The 20,484-nt window shown below is 34.4% G+C and overlaps 1 protein-coding gene across 1 annotated transcript in view; it reads left to right on the plus strand.

Moving 5' to 3' along the window:
• Positions 1 to 20,484, plus strand: part of HDX (highly divergent homeobox) — a 210,798-nt gene that overhangs the window by 17,941 nt on the left and 172,373 nt on the right. Inside the window, exons 2-3 of the mRNA XM_043897524.1 lie at positions 11,890 to 12,036; positions 17,676 to 18,794. Of these exons, the coding sequence (XP_043753459.1) occupies positions 11,890 to 12,036; positions 17,676 to 18,794 (1,266 nt within the window). The remainder of the gene's footprint in view (positions 1 to 11,889; positions 12,037 to 17,675; positions 18,795 to 20,484) is intronic.

Here is a 20,484-nt window from a genome sequence, read left to right on the forward strand (position 1 = left end):
TTTCACATTCCAGGATGTCAGGCTCTAGGTGAATGATCACACCATCATGGTTATCTGGGTCAAAAAGACCTTTTTTGTATATTTCTTCCATGTGTTCGTGCAACCTCTTCTTAATATCTTCTGCTTCTGTTAGGTCCATACTATTTCTGCCCTTTATTGAGCCCATCTTTGCATGAAATGTTCCCTTGGTATCTCTAATTTTCTTGAAGAGATCGCTAGTCTTTCCCATTCTATTGTTTTCCTCAATTTCTTTGCATTGATCATTGAGGAAGGTTTTCTTATTTCTCTGTGCTATTCTTCGGAACTCTGCATTCAAATTGGTATATCTTTCCTTTTCTCCTTTGCCTTTAGCTTCTCTTCTTTTCTCAGCTATTTCAAAGGCCTTCTCAGACAATCATTTTGCCTTTTTGCATTTCTTTTTCTTGGGGGTGATTTTGAGCCCTATCTCCTGTACAGTGTCACAAACCTCTGTCCATAGTTCTTCAGGCACTCTGTCTATCAGATCTAATCCTTTCAATCTATTTGTCACTTCCACTGTATAATCATAAGGCATTTGATTTAGGTCATACCTGAATGATCTAGTGGTTTTCCCTACTTTCTTCTATTATAGCCTGAATTTGGCAATAAGAAGTTCATGATCTGAGCCACAATCAGCTCCTGGTCTTGTTTTTGCTGACTGTATAGATCTTCTCCATCTTTGGCTGCAAAGAATATCAATCTGATTTTGGTATTGACCATCTGGTGATGTCCATGTGTAGAGTCTTCTCTTGTGTTGTTGGAAGAGGGTGTTTGCTATGACCACTGTGTTTGCCTGTCAAAACTCTGTTAAACTTTGCCCTGCTTTGTTTTGTTCTCCAAGTCCAAATTTTCCTGTTACTCCAGGTATCTCTTGACTTCCTACTTTTGCATTCCAGTCCCCTATAATGAAGAGGACATCTTTTTGGGGTGCTAGCTCTAGAAGGTCTTGTAGGTCTTCATAGAACCATTCAGCTTCAGTGTCTTCAGCATTACTGGTCGGGGCATAGACTTGGATTACTGTAATATTGAATGGTTTGCCTTGGAAATGAATGGAGATCATTCTGTCGTTTCTGAGATTGCATCCAAGTACTGCATTTTGGACTCTTTTGTTGACTATGATGGCTACTCCATTTCTTCTAAGGGATTCTTGCCCACAGCAGTAGATATAATAATGGTCATCTGAGTTAAATCCACCCATCCCAGTCCATTTTTGTTCACCTTTTCCTAACATGCTGATGTTCACTCTTGCCATTGCCTGTTTGGCCACTTCCAATTTTCCTTAATTCATGGACCTAACATTACAGGTTCCTATGCAATATTGTTCTTAACAGCATTGGACTTTACTTTCATTACCAATCACAACCACAACTGGGTGTTATTTTTGCTTTTGCTCTGTCTTTTTGTTCTTTCTCGAGTTATTTGTCCACTCTGCTCCAGAAGCATATTGGGCATCTACCTACCTGGGGAGTTTATCTTTCAGTGTCCTATCTTTTTGCCTTTCATTTTCATTTAGACATTATACTCTAGGTCTTAGCCAGGCACAATGAGAAATAAAAGGCAAATGTATTGGTAAAGAAGAAATAAGTCTTTCTCTCTTTGTGAATGACATAATTGTTTAGCACAGACCAGACAATCAACAAAAAAGGCTTCTGAAACCAATAAATGAGTTTACTGAAGTCAATAAACCAAAATCAGTTGTATGTTGATATACTAGCAATGAACAATTGCAATTTTTTAAAAAAAGACTCCAGCTCTATTGATGTGTAATTCACAAATGAAAATTGTGTATGTTTAAGGTGTACAATGTGATGGTTTGATATGTAAATGTATTATGAAATGATTACTACAATCAGGGTAATTCATATATCCATCAACTCACATTTTTCTATTTAGTTCCCTTTTTTTTTTTTTTTTTGGTATAGTGAGAACACTTGAAATCTACTCTCAGCAAATTTCAATATACACTATGTCATTTTTAGCTATAGTAACCATGATTTTAAAAATACCATTTATAATAGTCCCCCTAAGTCCCCCCACACACAAAAAATGCATAGGTATGTAGTTTAAAGGACTATGTACTGACTCTGTATACTGAAAACTATAAAACTCTCAGGAAAGAAGTCAAACAAGATCTAAATAATTATAGAGAAATATATCATATTCATGATTTAGGAGACATACTAGTTGCCCCTACACTGATTTATAGATTCAATCCAATCCAACCAGAAGTTTTGCAGGTACCAAGAACCTGATTCCAAAATTCATAAGAGGATGAAAAGAATGTTAATAGCTAACTTGATTTTTTTTAAACCACAGTGTTGGAAGACTTACACTTCCTGATTCAACACTTACCATAAATCTATAGTAGTTAAGACAATGTGGTTTTGATTAAGGAATTAACACTTTGATCAATGGAACAGTAAAGAGTGACCAGAAAGAGAGGCATACTTATGTGGTTGAATGACTTTTTACACAGATGAAAAAGCAGTTCAGTAAATTATTTTTCAATTAGTGACACTGGAACAATTGTATATCACAATGTGAAATAAATAAATAAATAAAACTTTGATCTGTACTTCATACCGTATACAAAAATCAACTCCAAATGGATCCTAAACCTAAATGTGAAATGCAAAAACATAAAGCGACTAAAAGAAAACACAGGAAAAGTTTTTGTGACCTTGTGTTAGACAGAGATTTCTTAGATATGACACTAAAAGCACAGTCCATAATATGAAAGAGTAGTGATAAATTGGACTCCATCAAAATTAAAAACTTCTCTGTAAAATACACTGTTACTAAAATAAGATAAGCTACAAATGAGGAAAAAATTTATTTGCAAGTAATATTTCTCATAAAGGACTTATAGGCAGTATATGTAATGAACCCTGCAAGTTCAACAAGAAGAAACAACCAATCCAGTTTAAAAACTTGCAAAATATTTGGAGACTTCTACGGAGATGTGAATGACAAATAATCATATTAAAAGATGCTCAATATCATTAGTTACTAGGGAAATACAAATTAAAGCTACAATAATAACATACAATTACACAACTATTAAAATGATTTTTTAAAAAAAATCTGATAATAATAAATATAGTACAGAATTGAAAGAATTGAAAGTTTCATAGAATGTTGGTGCAAAAGCAAATTTGTACAGCAACTTCTGAAAATGGTTCAGCAGTTTTCTATAAAGTAAAGCATACATTTACTGAGTGACCAGCAATCATAATCCTAGGTATTTACTCAAGAGAAAAGGAAACATATTTGGAGACAGAAACCTGAACACAAATGTTTTTAACAGTTTTATTCATAATAGTCACATGTCCTTCAATGAATGAATAGATAAACTGTGGTATTCTTACCATGGAATTCTCCTCTGCAAGAAAAGGAGAAAACTATTGATAAAGACAATACAGATGAATCTCAAATACATTATGCAAAGTGAAAGAAGCTAGTCTCAGAAAAAATACAGACTGTATTATTCTGTCTATATGGGATTCTATAAAAGTGAAAATAATAGGAACAGTGTAGTAATTGTCAGGGTCTGAGTGTCTGGAGAGACTGATTACAAAGAAGGAACATAAGGGATTTTTTAGAATGACAAAACTGCTTGTTGTTGTTGAAAGTCTTCAGTTCGGTTCAGTTCAGTCACTCAGTCATGTCTGACTCTTTGTGACCCCATGGACTGCAACATGCCAGGCTTCCCTGTCCATCACCAACTCCTGGAGCTTGTTCAAAGTCATGTCCATTGAGTCGGTGAGGCCATCCAGCCATCTCCTCCTCTGTCGTTCCCTTCTCCTCCTGCTTTTAGTCTTTCCCAGCATCAGGATATTTTCCAATAAGTGAGTTCTTTGCATAAGGTGGCAAAGTATTGGCACTTGAGCTTCAGCATCAGTCCTTCCAATGAATATCCAGGACTCATCTCCTTTAGGATTGACTGGTTTGATCTCCTTGCAGTCCAAGGGACTCTTAAGAGTCTTCTCCAACACCACAGTTCAAAAGCATCAATTCTTCATCACTATGCTTTCTTTGTGGTCCAACTCTCACATCCATACATGACTACTGGAAAAATCATAGTTTTGACTAGACAGACCATTGATGGCAAAGTAATACCTCTGCTTTGTAATATGCTGTCTAGGTTGGTCATAGCTTTTCTTCCAAAGAAAAGCAAACAACTTTTAATTACATTACTTCAATCACCATCTGCAGTGATTTGGAGCCCAAGAAAATAAAGTCTCCCACTGTTTCCATTATTTCCCCATCTATTTGCCAAGAAGTGATAGGACCAGATGCCATGATCTTCGTTTTCTGAATGTTGAGTTTTAAGCCAGCTTTTTCACTCTCCTTTTTCACTTTCATCAAGAGGCTCTTTAATTTCTATTCACTTTCTGCCATAAGGGTGGTGTCATTTGTGTATCTGAGGTTATTGATACATCTCCTGGCAATCTTGATTTCAGTTTGTGCTTCATCCAGCCTGGGATTTCACACGATGTACTCTGCATATAAGTTAAATAAGCAGGTTGACAATATACAACCCTGACACACTCCTTTCCCAATCTGACATCAGTCTGCTCTTCCATGTCTGGTTCTAACTATTGCTTCTTGACCTGCATACAGATTTCTCTGGAGGCAGGTAAGGTGGTCAGGTATTAATATCTCTTTCAGAATTTTCCAGTTTGTTGTGATCCACACAAAGGCTTTAGCATAGTCAGTGAAGCTGAAATAGATGTTTGTTTCTGGAATTCTCTTGCTTTTTCTATGATCCAGTGGATGTTGGCAATTTGATCTTTGATTCCTCTGCCTTTTCTAAATCCAGTTTGAACATCTGTTCACAGTTCACGTAATGTTGAAGCCTAGCTTGGGGAATTTTGAGTATTACTTTGCCAGTGTGTGAGATGAGTGCAACTGTACAGTAGTTTGAACATTCTTCGACATTGCCTTTCTTTGGGGTTGGAATGAAAACTGACCTTTTCCAGTCCTGTGGCCACTGCTGAGTTTTTCACATTTGCTGGCGTATTTGGTGTAACACTATAACAGTGTCATCTTTTAGGATTTGAAATAGCTCAACTGGAATTCCATCGCCTCCACTAGCTCTGTTCGTAGTGATGCTTCCTAAGGCCCCCTTGACTTCACATTCCAAGATATCTGGCTCTCGGTGAGTGACCACACCATCATGGTTATCTGGGACATTAAGATATTTTTTGTATAGTTCTTCTGTGTATTCTTGCCAACTCTCTTAACATCTTCTGCTTCTATTATGTCCACACCATTTCTGTCCTTCATTGTGCCCACCTTTGTATGAAATATTCCCTTGGTATCTCTAAGTTTCTTGTAGAGACCTCTAGTCTTTCCCATTCTATTTTTTCCCCTCTATTTCTTTGCATTGATCACTTAGGAAGGGTTTCTTATCTCTCCTTGCTATTCTTTGGAGCTCTGCATTCAGATGGATATATCTTTCCTCTTTTCCTTTGGCTTTTGCTTTTCTTCTTTTTTATTTGCAAGGCCTCTTCAAGTAACCAGTTTTCCTTTTTTGCATTTCTTTTTCTTGGGAATTGTTTGAAGGCTATATTCAGGACAACAACTGACAGTTAGAACCAGATGTGGACCTGCTTGGTTCAAAATTGCAAAAGGTGTGCGACGAGGGTGTATGTTGTCACCCTGCTTATTTAACTTAATGCAAAATGCTGACTCACAAGCTGGAATCAAGATTGCTGGGAGAAATATAAAAAAAATCGCAGATATGCAGATGATACAACTCCATTGACAGAATGTGAAGAGGGAGTAAAGAGCATCTTGAAGAGGATGAAAAAGCAGGGTGAAAGAGCTGATCTGAAGCTCTACATTAAAAAACTCAAGACCGTGGCATCCAGTCTCATCACTTCATGACAAATAAAAGGGGGAAAATTGAAGCAGTGACAGACTTTATTTTCTTGGGCTCTAAAATCACTGAAGACTGTGACTGCAGCTGTGAAATTAAAAGATGCTTGCTCCTTGTAAGGAAAGCTATGACAAAACGAGACAGCATATTAATAAGTGGAAACATCACTTTGCTTACAAAGGCCTGTATAATCAATGCTATCATTTTTTCAGTAGTCATGTATTAATGCGATTGCTGGACCATAAAGAAGGCTGAGTGTTGAAAAATTGATGCTTTGGAATTGTGCTGCTAGAAGAAAACTCTTGAGAGTCCCTTTGATTGAAGGAAATCAAACCAGTCAATCCTAAAGGAAATCAACCCTGAATATTCATTGGAAGGACTGTTGCTGAAGCTGAATCTCCAGTTCTTTGGCCACCTGATGTATAGAGTTGACTCATTGGAAAAGACCCTGATTTTGGGAAAGATTGAGGGCAAGAGGAGAAGGGAGCAGCAGAGGATGAGACAGATAGCATCACCAACTCAATAGATAAAAATATGAGCAAACCAGGAAATAGTAGTGGACATAGGGGCTTGGTGTGCTACAGTCCATGGGGTCTCAATGAGTCGGATACAACTTTGTGACTGAGCAAGAAATTTAAAAGTGAATTATAATAATGGACAATGCTAATAGAGTTTTGTTGGCCAAAATAAAGATATTCAAGTTATTATATTAACCTAAAACTCAATCCTTTGTAAAGAAATAAAAAATAAAAAAATAAAAGTTTTGACATTGGAAATAATGTCTTCTATTTGAGTTGTTGATGATTTTATGGATTCACTCCATTTTCAAAATCAGGTTTTTGAAGAATGAGCACTTATGAATTTTTTTTTCAAATGGTTTAGCCCCTTAATACATTGCAAGTGCACATTATTTGCTCAGTTGTGTCCGACTCTGTGTGACACCCTGGACTGTAGCCTGCCAGTCCCCTCTGTTCATGAAATTCTCCAGACAAGAATACTGTAGTGGGTAGCCATTCCATTCTCCAGGGAACCTTCCTGACTCTGGGATTGAAGTGGGGCCTCCCGCATTGCAGGCAGATTCTTTACAGTCTGAGCCACCAGGGAAGCCCACTTAATACAATTTTAGGGCATTATTAACACTGGTTTTAAGTATGATATCTGATATATAAAAACAGTATTTCATAGGAATTTATCTGATATATTCCAATGTGAAAATACAGCCTTAGCTATCTGGAACTCCTAAGGAGACAGTCATTCCTCAAAGTTGTATTTTTCAAGTACTTCCAAAGCAGTATATCTAAAATATTTCACCCATTGCTCTGTTTGGTTGCATAGAACATGCTGAACATAATTTAATCATTTCCCAGTGGCTCGGGGTCTTCATTAAAAAGCCAAATTCTAAAGCAGAGAGCAACCTAAGAAATTCCATATGACTATGATAGATAAACGGAAAGTTCTCATTATCCTAAAAATATATAAATATGTTACGACTGTAGCATGTTTTAGAATTTAAGAAAAATAGGAATTCCCTCACAGTCCAGTGGTTAAGACTTCACGCTTCCACTGCAGGGTGTTTGGGTTCAATCCCTGGTCAGGTAACTAAGATCCTGGAAGCTGCAGGTCACAGACAAAAAAAAAAAAAAAAAAAAAAAAACACTAAGAAAGATGAGCTGACATATCTTAAATTATTTGCAACAGTCCAGATTGGTAAATAAACCAAGTCATATAATCCAGAATTTTACTGAGTAGGAGATGGATGCTCATAGGAATTAATGATTTACCAAATAGTCTCTAGTGAAGTTAAAAAGTAAGACACAGATTGTCTTATTACTTGTGGGCTGGCATATATTCAGTGGTTGCTACAATGCAAAGAGTATTTATTAGACTCATGAGGTAAAGCTAAATGACTTGTTATTTTGATATTTAATCCCTTAATTCGGTTATCTTCCCTCACTCAACCCAGTGGGTCTCAATTTTCATGAATCCAATGGGTTGTCATTTTATCTTCCACATAAATAACAACCCAACTTTTAGAATGAAAAAATTTTCAACTCTTTTCCTGGTGTTTGTACAGATGATTAAGAACTTCATGCATTCAATAACTTGCCTCTCCATCAGCCAAGATAATGAGGGCAGCTGGAGATAATAAGTTATCTTGATTATGGGGTATATCTAGTTGAGCAGGTAAAGAATGAACTTTTTGAGAAAAAATTCATAAAATTCATAACAAATTTCTAAAATATATAATATTATACACACTATGTGTGTGTGTGTGCAAAAGCTTAGCTAAAAAATTTATAACATTTTGGTTTCATTTGACTAAAGTATGAATAGAATGCTAGATATCTAATTTACATTCACTGAAAACTTTGATATAGTTTCATTTATTCTGGCATCTAGTATTACTGCTAAAATCTAGAAAGCTTATTATTTTAGCAATTTTAAAATATTTTTTCCATTTATTTTTATTAGTTGGAGGCTAATTACTTTACAATATTGTAGTGGGTTTTGTCATACATTGACGTGAATCAACCATGGATTTACATGTATTCCTCTTCCCGATCCTCCCTCCCACCACCCTCTCCACCCGATCCCTCTGGGTCTTCCCAATGTTTGAAGCATCTAATCCAGTTCTGAGAATATAAAGAAATACTATGTTGTAAAAAAATCAAATCAAAACAAAACAAAATTTACATGTAAAACAGTATTATTAGCTAGAGATTTTGTTCAAATTTCACAAAATTTCATGCTAGTATCCATTATTTGTTTTCATGCCTTATTCAAGATTCCTCATTGCATTTAGTTTCACTAAACAGTTTCAGCTGTATGGAACAAATTTTGATAAATGTTTTCTTTCTGGAATTGAGCTGCAGGAGCTGCTTGTATATTTTTGAGATTAAGTAAGTCAGAAAGAAAAACACCAATATATATTAATGCATATATACGGAATTTAGAAAGATGGTAACAATGACCCTATATATGAGACAGCAAAAGAGACACAGATGTAAAGAACAGACTTTTGGACTCTGTGGGAGAAGGTGAAGGTGGGATTATTTGAGAGAATAGCATTGAGACATGTATATTGTCATCTATGAAATAGATCACCAGTCCAGGTTCAATGCATGAGACAGGGTGCTCAGGGCTGGTGCACTGGGATGACCCTGAGGGGTGGGATGGAGAGGGAGGTGGGAGGGTTTTCAGAATGAGGAACACATGTACATCTCTGGCTGATTCATGCCAATGTATGGCGAAAACCACTACAATATTGGAAAGCAATTAGCCTCAAATTAAAATAAATAAATTTAAAAAATAAAAATAAATTAAAAATTATTTTTCTTTTCATTTTTGTACCGTTATGGATATTTTCTAATTTTCTTTGTTATGACTTCTTAGATACACCCATCATTTAAAAGCAGACATTTAATTTCCAAATTCATGGGATTTTTAAAATATCTTTGACATTAATTTCTCATTTTGATATTAATTTCTCATTTAAACGCTTTCTTCTCTGCAATCACCCTCTGTGTTTTTTCAGTCTTTCAAATTTATTGAGACTTTCAATGGCTAAGTCAAAGATCTCTCTTGGTAAATGTCACAATGCACTTGAAAATAGGGTCATTTCCTAATATCTTTTGATATTGATTTCTAACATAATTTCACAGTGATAAGAGAACAGATTCTATGATTTCAATACCTTTAGACCATGAAATTTTTGCACCTTGTTTTGTGTCCCTGGATATGGTCTAGTGTCTCCTGGCTTATACTCTATGGGAACTTGAATAGAATTTGTATCCTGCTATTGTTTGAAAATTATATAAATCTTAATTATGTTGAATTGCTTCACTGTGCTTTTCCAGTCAACTATATTTTTCTACTTTTTTGTCTATTCATTCAATTAATTTTTGAGAGTTTGATATTGAAACTCCAACTAAAAATCTTAATTTATGTAATTAAAAAATCAATTGTAACATATAGTTGAACTATAACATATGTAATTTTGTTCTTTTTTTTTCATTTATTTTTATTAGTTGGAGGCTAATTACTTTACAATATTGTAGTGGGTTTTGTCATACATTGACATGAATCAGCCATGGATTTACATGTATTCCCCATCCCGATCCCCCCTCCCACCACCCTCTCTACCCGATCCCTCTGGGTCTTCCCAGTGCACCAGGCCCGAGCACTTGTCTCATGCATCCAACCTGGGCTGGTGATCTGTTTCACCATAGATAATATGCATGTTTCAATGCTGTTCTCTCAAAACATCCCACCCTCGCCTTCTCCCACAGAGTCCAAAAGTCTGTTCTGTACATCTGTGCTCAACATCACTCATTATCAGAGAAATGCAAATCAAAACCACAATGAGGTACCATTACACGCCAGTCAGGATGGCTGCTATCCAAAAGTCTACAAGCAATAAATGCTGGAGAGGGTGTGGAGAAAAGGGAACCCTCTTACACTCTTGGTGGGAATGTAATTTTGTTCTATATTTTCCTCAAATCTCATTCCAAAGTACCTTACTACTTAATCCACACCAGATGAGATATTTCAGGTGTTTGAACTTCATCTCCTGACTGTAGCTGAACCATTTAGGAAAAGGAACCCAGAATTGCTCTGAAGACTGGCATACATGATAGCAACATTGCTTTGATGAATATTGTCCCTACACTCTGGCCCAAACATTCTTAAAAATTTGGTCAGTTTGCAGATAAGAGGTTTACATTTCCACATTGGCGTTCTCTTTGTAAAGTAGTTTGTTTCTGAATGTTCCTACCCTCTTCTACATGTGAATTTCTCTCATCAAATCTCTTAATATTATATAGGAAGACATTTGTATGGTCAAGAAAAAAAGCCATGTGTACAGATTGCACTGGATATCTATATGGCTATCTTTAATTTCTTTATGAAACTTCTTTATTGTTCAACATATTTTTAAAAGGGAAGTTATTTTCCACATCAGTGTACTTAATTGTTTGCATACCCAGCATATTAGAATGATTTCTGTTTGGTTTGTTTTTGTTACCGCTGTTTTCCTAATTTTGAAAGGATTCATTCCTTGGAAAGAAGGTTTTCTTTCTGTCAACTTTTAGGAATAACAGTTTTGGTGTGACAACTTTTAAAAGAAACCTGAAATTGCCTTTATCTAATTGTGTGTTCTTCTTTATAAAATGTACTACTGGAATTCATCTTCTTTATGAAGAGCTTGGCTTGCCTCTTATTTGTGAGATTCACAGAGTTGTTCCCATAATATTAAACATCTTGCCTATTAACAAGAAGAGTACTGTGTTTTTAAGAAAATTTCTCTTGCCTAATGATGTCAGTTGCAAGTACATGGTTTATTTTTAGGAAAATGTACATGATTTTTAATTTGGGTTTATACACCACAGCTGTTAAAAATAATTATTTTGTTTAGTATTGCCTAAAGCAAACACATTTTCACAGTCACTAAACCTTCCTGGTTATTTTTAAGCTTTAAAGAGAGATTTTGACTCCTGTATAAAATGAACCCCTTTATCCCAGAAAAAGAAAAAAAATAAATGAAAGCACCTTTTAGTTCCAGAGCACAGCTTCTATCTGTAAGACATACGCCAGATGCTTTGCTTGACAAAGAACAGTGAGTTAACCATGTATGGCTACCTATCTCTGGCTTTACTAGCCATAAATACTTGTTTTGGTGAAAGAACTGTTTGTTTGTTTGTTTTCCCTTATGCACTGACACTATCCAGATAAGGGCTTTCTTCTTTTTTGTCTTTAAAGGTGATATTTTTTCTGAACAAGTTCAATAAGTGTTCACATTATGCATAATTTTCAGTGAGAACCTGTCTCCCTTTGGCACACAAATTATTGCCCATTACTGAAAATATTTCACTTAAAAAAAATCTCGCAACTTGAAAACACTGAAGTTATTTTAAAAAAACAAAAACATGCAAATTCTACACATACCCATTTTTTATTCCAATTTTCAGAGTATCTTCTTTTATTTTTAGATGAATCTACGTTCTGTATTTACTGTAGAGCAACAAAGGATTTTACAACGTTATTATGAAAATGGAATGACAAATCAAAGTAAAAATTGCTTTCAGCTCATATTACAGTGTGCACAGGAGACTAAACTGGACTTCAGTGTAGTCAGGGTAAGTATTCAGGTCTTAAACTCTTGAATTTAATACTTTTTATTGCAAGGAATAATTGCTTAATATGAGAAAAACTATCAGGATATGAAGTCACTAACGTTATAAACAGCTTAATTTCCCTTGTATAAAATTACTATTTTTAATAAACACAATTATTTAGTATGTATTTTTTCTACAAATAGCTTGAAAGCACTAAAATTTTTCATTTTTAATATATCTTTAAAAAAATCCCAGTCCTTTGTACTTATAGGTACCTTTAGGATTAGTTGTTGATCTCATGCTTTGTTTATACCTAGAATTAATATAGATATAACCCCCCAAATTGATATCAGTAAAACATGCATTTACCAAGGGACTTTGCATATTTTCTTGATGCATTTAAATTTTTTCATCAGGCACTTATGACTTTAGTATTTATGTCTTTTTAGGAAAACCTAGCCTTTTATAAATGCCACACCTCCTTCTAAGTAAAATGTATGCATTTTAATGGGTTACAAGGTAAGGGACAGAAAATCCCTAGGGAAAAAAAATCCTATTTTTACAATCATAGTTATTCAGCTATTAAAAATCAGAGCTGCTACACATTTGGGAAAGGCAGTGAGAAGGTAACAGAGAGGAGGCAAGAGATAAATGTAACAGAACTAGTCACAGATTTCATAGTGAGAATATAGGTCATTTTATGGTTGTCTGAAAATGCTGTAAATCCTGCTGGCTTGAAAATTTAGGGATTCAAAGAGTAGCAACTTCCCCAACTTTGTCATTCATTAGGGTAATTTGGTAACAGAGAGGACTCTAAGTTTATTTTTCTGTTGAAGGAACATTCAAAGACCCCCAGAGATAAAATATCTTGATAAGAATTCTTTGGAAAATCTATTTTTTTTGACTGAAGGATATATTTATCTTCATATAGGGAATTTTGTCACTAATTCTAGTTGGGGGGGGGCGCTGATATGCAGGGTATCTGTGCTGAGATCATACTCAGATTTGTGTAAGAACTAGAAATGTGTCCAACTGTTAGCTCTAAATCACCTATTTGCAATCCCTTTGGTAAATTTGAGAAAAAAAAAAAAAAACTAATTGCCTTAGGAAAAATTTTAAATGTGTAATATTTCAAGCTGATGAGATTTCTATTTTAAAAGTAAAAACTCGTGTTTTTTTTTTTTTTCCTGCAATAACTTCTTTCTTTTCTTATCTCTTATTTTACCATTATTTTAAAGTGAAAAGTCTTCTTAGGCAGCTACTTTGTGGACCTTTCATATTTCCAATTTTCTATTGCAATCTTCCTGCTAATGACTTATTTGACTGTACTTGAATATTGAGAGTGTTGAAATACAAAGGCTTATATTTATGCCCCAAATGGTGTGAAATCTATAATAAATAATGGAAATGAAAGAAAGGAACTTTCTAGAATGCAAGTTTGCAAGTAAAATATTATGCAAGTTATATGGAATGGTGTAAAATAGATTCATTCTCTCTGTTCTAGGAGAGTATAAATTCTACAGAAATTCCATCTTCCTAATCTAAATTTCAGCACAACTTTGGTGCCTTTTTAGCCAGAGGAGAAGTGAGTTGTTTATAACTCACTATTCCACAACCTCCCCTGCCTCTGATATTTTGATAGGTCTACATATTCTACTTGAAGGAGATCTTCCCTTATTATTTTAATATAGTACTTATTGTGCTTTTACTCAAAAGAACTGAAATCTCACTGTACTAAGAACTTAATCCCAATGTGTAAAGAACTTAAAAGGCTAAAACACCTAGGATATATATATATATATGCTTTCTTGGTAGCTCAGCTGGTAAATAATTCGCCTGCAATGCAGGAAACCCCAGTTCAATCCCTGGGTTGGGAAGATTCCCTGAAGAAGGGATAGGCTACCCATTTCAGTATGCTTGGGCTTCCGTGGTAGCTCAGATGGTAAAGAATTTGCCTGCAGTACGGGAGACCTGGGTTTGATCCCTGGGTTGGGAAGATCCCGTGGAGGAGGGCATGACAATGCACTCCAGTGTTCTTGCCTGGAGAATCCCATGGACAGAGGAGCCTGGTGGGCTACAGTTCATGGGGGTCGCAAAGAGTCAGACATGATTGAGTGACTAAGCACAGTATATCTATATATCTATATATATTGTGGGGTAAAAGAACAGGAAAACAAAGAAGGAAGTATAGAAAAAGGAAAAGTTTGGAGACATTGAATTTCTAAAAAGTTGACTGAAAAATAATTTTATGGACACCAAGGATAGGTTACCCAAGTTCATTACCTTTCATTTTTTCTATGTAGTATCACTTTATTAGTTCCAAACCCCAAATGTTCATCATATCAATTTTGATTAACCCATTTTTTTCCCTCTCATCAATGAAACTTTTGGAATGAGAATCTTTTATACTATATATGCATTGGTCAATTTTGGATCCTGTAGCTGAAGACTTTTAGTAAAATTTAATTCTGTTATTGGGAACCCTTAGGTAATGAAATCTCTTTATTTTCAACATTTTAATATAAAGTAATTCTTAACTATATACTTTCCTACTTTATTTGAATATAAACTATTGAAAATAACTGAATCTTTACTTTTTGACTCAGTTTTACTGTGTAAATCTATTACTATACTGTGCTATAAAATAATGATGCTTATAGCATGGTAAGGTACACGAGGTGATTTTCTCCTTTACTAAAGAACCCCAGACATTTAACAGTTTCTCACATCAGTTCTCTTATGATTTTCCTTTCTTCTTTTTAGCAAGTAATATTTAATGAAAATTCTTAGTTTTAGTGCTATGAAGGTGCTTTCAACAGCAATCACTATTACCAATGTCCCTCTTGTTTTGTTATTTCTGATTTACTATAGATTAGGATACCAGGTTTGGTAAAATTATGTGCAAAATAAGATTAAGAGTTTTAAGATCAAGGATTTTCCTTTCAGTAAAGTACATGGATCTTGTGACATCTATATTGGCTGCATTCTGAACAAGTGAGATTGTTAGATAGCTGAGTTTCATATTCATTTGATATTCAATTGCATTTTGCTTTACATGGGTACATGATATAAATATCTAGTAAACTATTTAAGTAATTACATATGTGAACTATAAAACTATTAAAGTAAGCCATAAATTTGCAGTGTAATAATATTGCTCTTAAAATTCTTGTGTTAAGATAGATACTATGATGGGAAAATGATAGGTTGTTTATTTTCTTAGAAATCTTGCCCAGAGCTGCCCTCCAGATGTAGTAGATCTTGAGTTCAAACTTTATCAATTCACTATGCTTTCCCATTGAAAATTTTTTTAATTTTAAAATTACAAAGCATCATGCTTCCTGTGCATATTCTTCTTATTTGAAAAGTCATAACATAGTGACTTATTTTGAGTATTTGTAATATTCACCTTTTTGAACCATAAATTGAAATTATTCTTATTCACAAGCATTTCTTTTTAAATATTACTCTTGAGTATATACTTTAAAATCTTGTAATTTTCCCCCTACCTCCTTCTCTTGTGACATTTATATTCATTTGTCTCTCTGCTTGTAATCCTCACTTCTGCTCTTTAGTAAACTACATAAGAGTCAGTTTTACATTTCCACAGCCTCATGTGAAGCAAAATGGAGCGAGCACCTCTGTTTCTGGAACATATTATTAGATAAGTACTAATTATAAAATTAAAATGACCCACAGAAATGGCCAACTCCATTTCAGGAGTTTCTCACCAAAGTGAAAGGATAATGTTCGTTGAGGTCAAAATTAAATTGATTTTGATTCCTTGCTCTGCCAGTAACTGGTCAGGAGATCCTTCTACAAGCTACTTAATATTTCTGATTCTCAGTTTCTTCACTTACAAAATTAGAAAAATTATGCCTAGCAAAGTAGCATATATATATATATGCATATATATGCAAAGTAGCATATATATATATACATATAATGAAATTCAGTGTTAACTTTTATTTATAGTTTTACAACGTCTGATGTTGTATACAATATAAAATATACATTGAAAATTGGATGATTTGTGCAGTCTTCAAAAGTACATCCCATTAAATTAACCAAATATACCTAGCACCACGTTTGTGCAAGGCTAGGCCATTTAATGTTTTCACTTATTTATTTTTTGAAGTTTTTAGATTAATGTGTTTTAGTAGTTTATAAGATGATATGCATTTTAAAATAATTATAAATTTTAGTGATTGTTTTATGGAGCATAATATTTATTGTACATTTTAAAAGGAATAATGATTCAGTGTAATAATACTAAGATTGTTATAATACTTATATAAAAGTATATATTTTGTAATCAAATCCTAAATGCCAACCACTGGTATTATTTTTATTGATTTTTTTTTTGTTGTTTATATCCATGGCTGATTCTTGTTGATGTTTGACAGAAAACAACAAAATTGTGTAATGCAATTATCCTTCAATTGAAAAATAAATAAGGTGGCCAAAAAAAGAAAGAAAAAAGAAAGGCTAAAAGAAAACAAAAGTAATATATATTCAGTGTATAAAATTCAGTAAGTAGATAGAAGCATAAAAAAGAAAATAGCTACCATAAATTAATGACAAACTGGAAGTGTTTGCAACTTGTGACAAAGTGCTGCCAACTCTAGTAGAAAATTGCTGTTATAAATCAATTAAAAATGACAAACACCCCAATATAAAAATTAAGTTTGTTTTAACTGGTATAGGTAACGTGTAAGCAATTCAATGAAAGTAACCATAGAAACTAAAATCTAAACAGCAACTATATACCTTTTCTTAACTCCTGGGCTTATAGATACTACAAAAGGATAATGCAAAGTGTTGTTGAGGTGTGGGGAAGCCAGTACTTTTATACATTGGAGGGTAATTTGAAAATGTCAAAAAGTCAAGCAATTTTCCTTCTAGGATGGCATTCTAATGGACCAATAGAACAATGATGCATGTACAATGGTGTATTTCAATATGGCTTATAATAGTGAATATTTTAAAAGTAATCTAAATTCCTAGCAATATTAAATTAACCAAGTTATGATATATTCATTGAACAGAAGTTCTTGCTACAGATTAATTGTCTGGATTTTGAGGAGAAAAACAATAATACTATTCTATCAGTTTCTGGGGCTTCCCTGATAGTTCAATTGGTAAAGAATCCGTCTGCAGTGCAGGAAACCTGGGTTTGATTCCTGGGTTGGGAAGATCCACTGGAGAAGGGATAGACTGCCCACTCCAGCATTCTTGGGCTTCCCTGTGGCTTGGCTGGTGAAGAATCCGCCTGCAATGCAGTACACTTGGGCTCAATCCCTAGATTGGGAAGATCCCCTGGAGAAGGGAAAGGCTACCCACTCCAGTATCCTGGCCTGGAGAATTTCATGGACTGTATAGTCCACAGGATCACAAAGAGTTGGACACAACAGAGCAACCTTCACAAACAATTCACAATGTTTCTACATATTTATTACTTGCTGGTTCCTGATGGTCTCTGATCTTATATTTTGCTTTTTCTTTTACTGTATATTTTTTCTTTTAAATTTGTATAGGCCTTGATTTTATGACAAATGAAAATATAATTTATCACATAGAAATTGATTTTATTGGTTTTTTATTAAGAACTTTTCCATTATATATATATATATATATATATTTTTTTTTTATCCTTCCAGACGTGGGTTGGCAATAAGAGAAGAAAAATGAGTAGTAAGAATTCTGAATCAGGAGCAACAACAACAGGAACTGTTTCTGGTACTTCTTTGGCAGCTCCAGACGTTACAGTCAGAAATGTGGTTAACATTGCTTCACCCTCAAGTCAACAGTCTTCTTGGACATCGCCCAATAATGATGTCATCATAACTGGTATATACAGTCCAGCCAGTTCATCAAGTAGACAAGAGACAACCAAGCATTCAAATACACAAATTACAGAAGCACATAAAATCCCTATCCAAAAAACAGCCAGTAAAAATGATACTGAGTTTCAGTTGCACATTCCTGTTCAAAGACAAGTAGCACACTGTAAAAATGCCTCTTTACTCTTAGGTGAAAAAACAATTATTTTGTCAAGACAGACAAGTGTGCTAAATGCTGGAAATTCTGTATACAATCACACAAAGAAAAACTATGGAAGCTCTTCAGTGCAAGCCTCTGAGATGACGGTACCTCAAAAGCCATCTGTGTGCCACCGACCTTGCAAAATTGAACCAGTTGGAATTCAAAGGTCATATAAGCCTGAACACACAGGTCTAGCATCACATAACTTATGTGGGCAAAAATCATCTGTTAGAGACCCTTACTGCAGAACACAAAATTTGGAAATCCGTGAAGTATTTTCACTGGCAGTTAGTGATTACCCACAGAGAATTCTGGGAGGAAATGCCCCACAGAAGCCTCCTAATTCAACAGAAGGAACTTGTTTGTCCATTGCAATGGAGACTGGAGATGTTGATGATGAGTATGCCAGAGAGGAAGAATTGGCATTGATGGGAGCACAGATACCAAGCTACTCAAGATTTTATGAAAGTGGCAGTTCCCTTCGAGCTGAGAACCAAAGTACAACTTTGCCTGGACAAGGAAGAAATATGCCAAATTCACAAATGGTGAATATTAGAGACTTGTCAGACAATGTACTGTATCAAAACAGAGAATACCATTTGACACCACGGACCTCATTACATACAGCGTCTACTGCAATGTACAGTAATACAAATCCATCACGAAGTAATTTTTCTTCACATTTCGCATCATCAAACCAATTGAGGTTATCACAAAACCAAAACAATTACCAGGTAATGTGTAAGTTTGTTTTATAAAGGTTTCATAAAAATTTGTTGGTATAAAAATTGTGTTGGTAATCAACTAGACTTGATACCTGGGTCACTTAACTCATATTTTGAAGTAATTTGAATTTTTTTTTCTTCTAAATGGCAGTTTGGGGGTCAACTCTTTAAAGAATTTTATGCTTTCTTTGTCATGTTTAAAAATGGTGAGTCCTTTTTTTTTTTCATGGAAGTTAATAATTGCTAAAACATAGCAACCTTCTCCTAACATTTAAAATTATCTGGTCCGGGCAATAATAGCCTTATGGGAAGCATGGCATTTCTCATCACTAAAATAGGACTAAATTGTCTAGATGCATCCTCTTGAACATAGATAATTCTTGCTATGGTTTTTACTTGCAGTTTGGGAAGATGTCACTGGATGAGTGGTGCCTTCCCTGGGTACATAGCCAGGCAAGTCAATCATTGCTCTAGGTGACAGTGGTTGAGAAGTCAGAGTCTGCAATAACTCAGCCAATTTTTTTTTGAGTAAATGCTTTATTAAAACATTAAGTGCAGCATTAATCAAACTGTCTTTTTAAAAACATTTACTTTTTATTGTTTTAAATTTATTTATTTTTAATTGGAGGATAATTACAATACTGTGTTGTTTTGTAAGGAAGATATAAGTTCAGAGTGAGAATTAAAACAATTTTAGACCTGTGCAGAAATAGGCATTATTTCTTTAGTTATTTATATATGCTTCAAATAATCTCAACAGTGAGGTATAAACCTACTTCAGAATATCTCTTAAGGCCATAGATGTATCTGAAAAATCTGCTTCAGAGAATTTGAATAGCAGGACAGGAATGTTTGCTATTTTTTCTTGCTACTAGCTAGACTCTTTCATTTTCAAACACAGTATTTTGTGTCTGTATTTAAAATGCTTCCAGGCTATTCTCAACCAATATAAGGAACCAACTTCTCTTGACTCCTTTTATCTTATAGCTCCCTGCTACAAAATGAAATGCAATAAAAGAGTATAGGAAGTATCTTTCTGGCACCTACCTCTAACAGAAGACTACTCCATCATCATCATTAGTAGACATTTCTTATTAAGGATCTTTTCATTTTTCTATGTTTGTTCTTTTCTAAGGCATGATTAAAGTAACATTGAACCATGCCTGTAGGATCCTCCACAATGCCCCCTTTCACTCACCTAACTCTTTTGTACTTCTTCATCCCCTCAGTGTTGCTCCTAACAATCATAACAATAACATTTATGATTTGTTGAGGACCTTGCATGTACTAGGCACCATCAGTAAATTTATATACTTCATCTCATTTAATCTTCATGGCAGTCTGATCATATAAGCATTTTATCCACATTTTAATATCATGTCTAGAATCATACAGCCAATACAGGACAGGACCAAGATTCCAACTCAGAAATGCATCATGTGGGGTTTCTTTTTTCTACTTTACCATACAGCCTAACAATATAGAATATTTGGAGGCTTGAGAGTGCAGAGTTTAATTTTTAGTTTTTTTTTTAAACTGATTGCTCCTATGGTTTTACATTTTTATAGTCTTTATCTTTTTTCCTGACTGAAAGTTTAAAGAAATTAAGTTTATTTTATATGAAAGTAACTTTTAAATGGAATAAAACTTAGCTACATTTTTTTGAAAAGTAATCTCTTTAAAGAAAGACAATCTGACA

Source organism: Cervus elaphus, chromosome X, assembly GCF_910594005.1.
Source record: "Cervus elaphus chromosome X, mCerEla1.1, whole genome shotgun sequence".
Taxonomy (NCBI): Eukaryota; Metazoa; Chordata; class Mammalia; order Artiodactyla; family Cervidae; genus Cervus; species Cervus elaphus.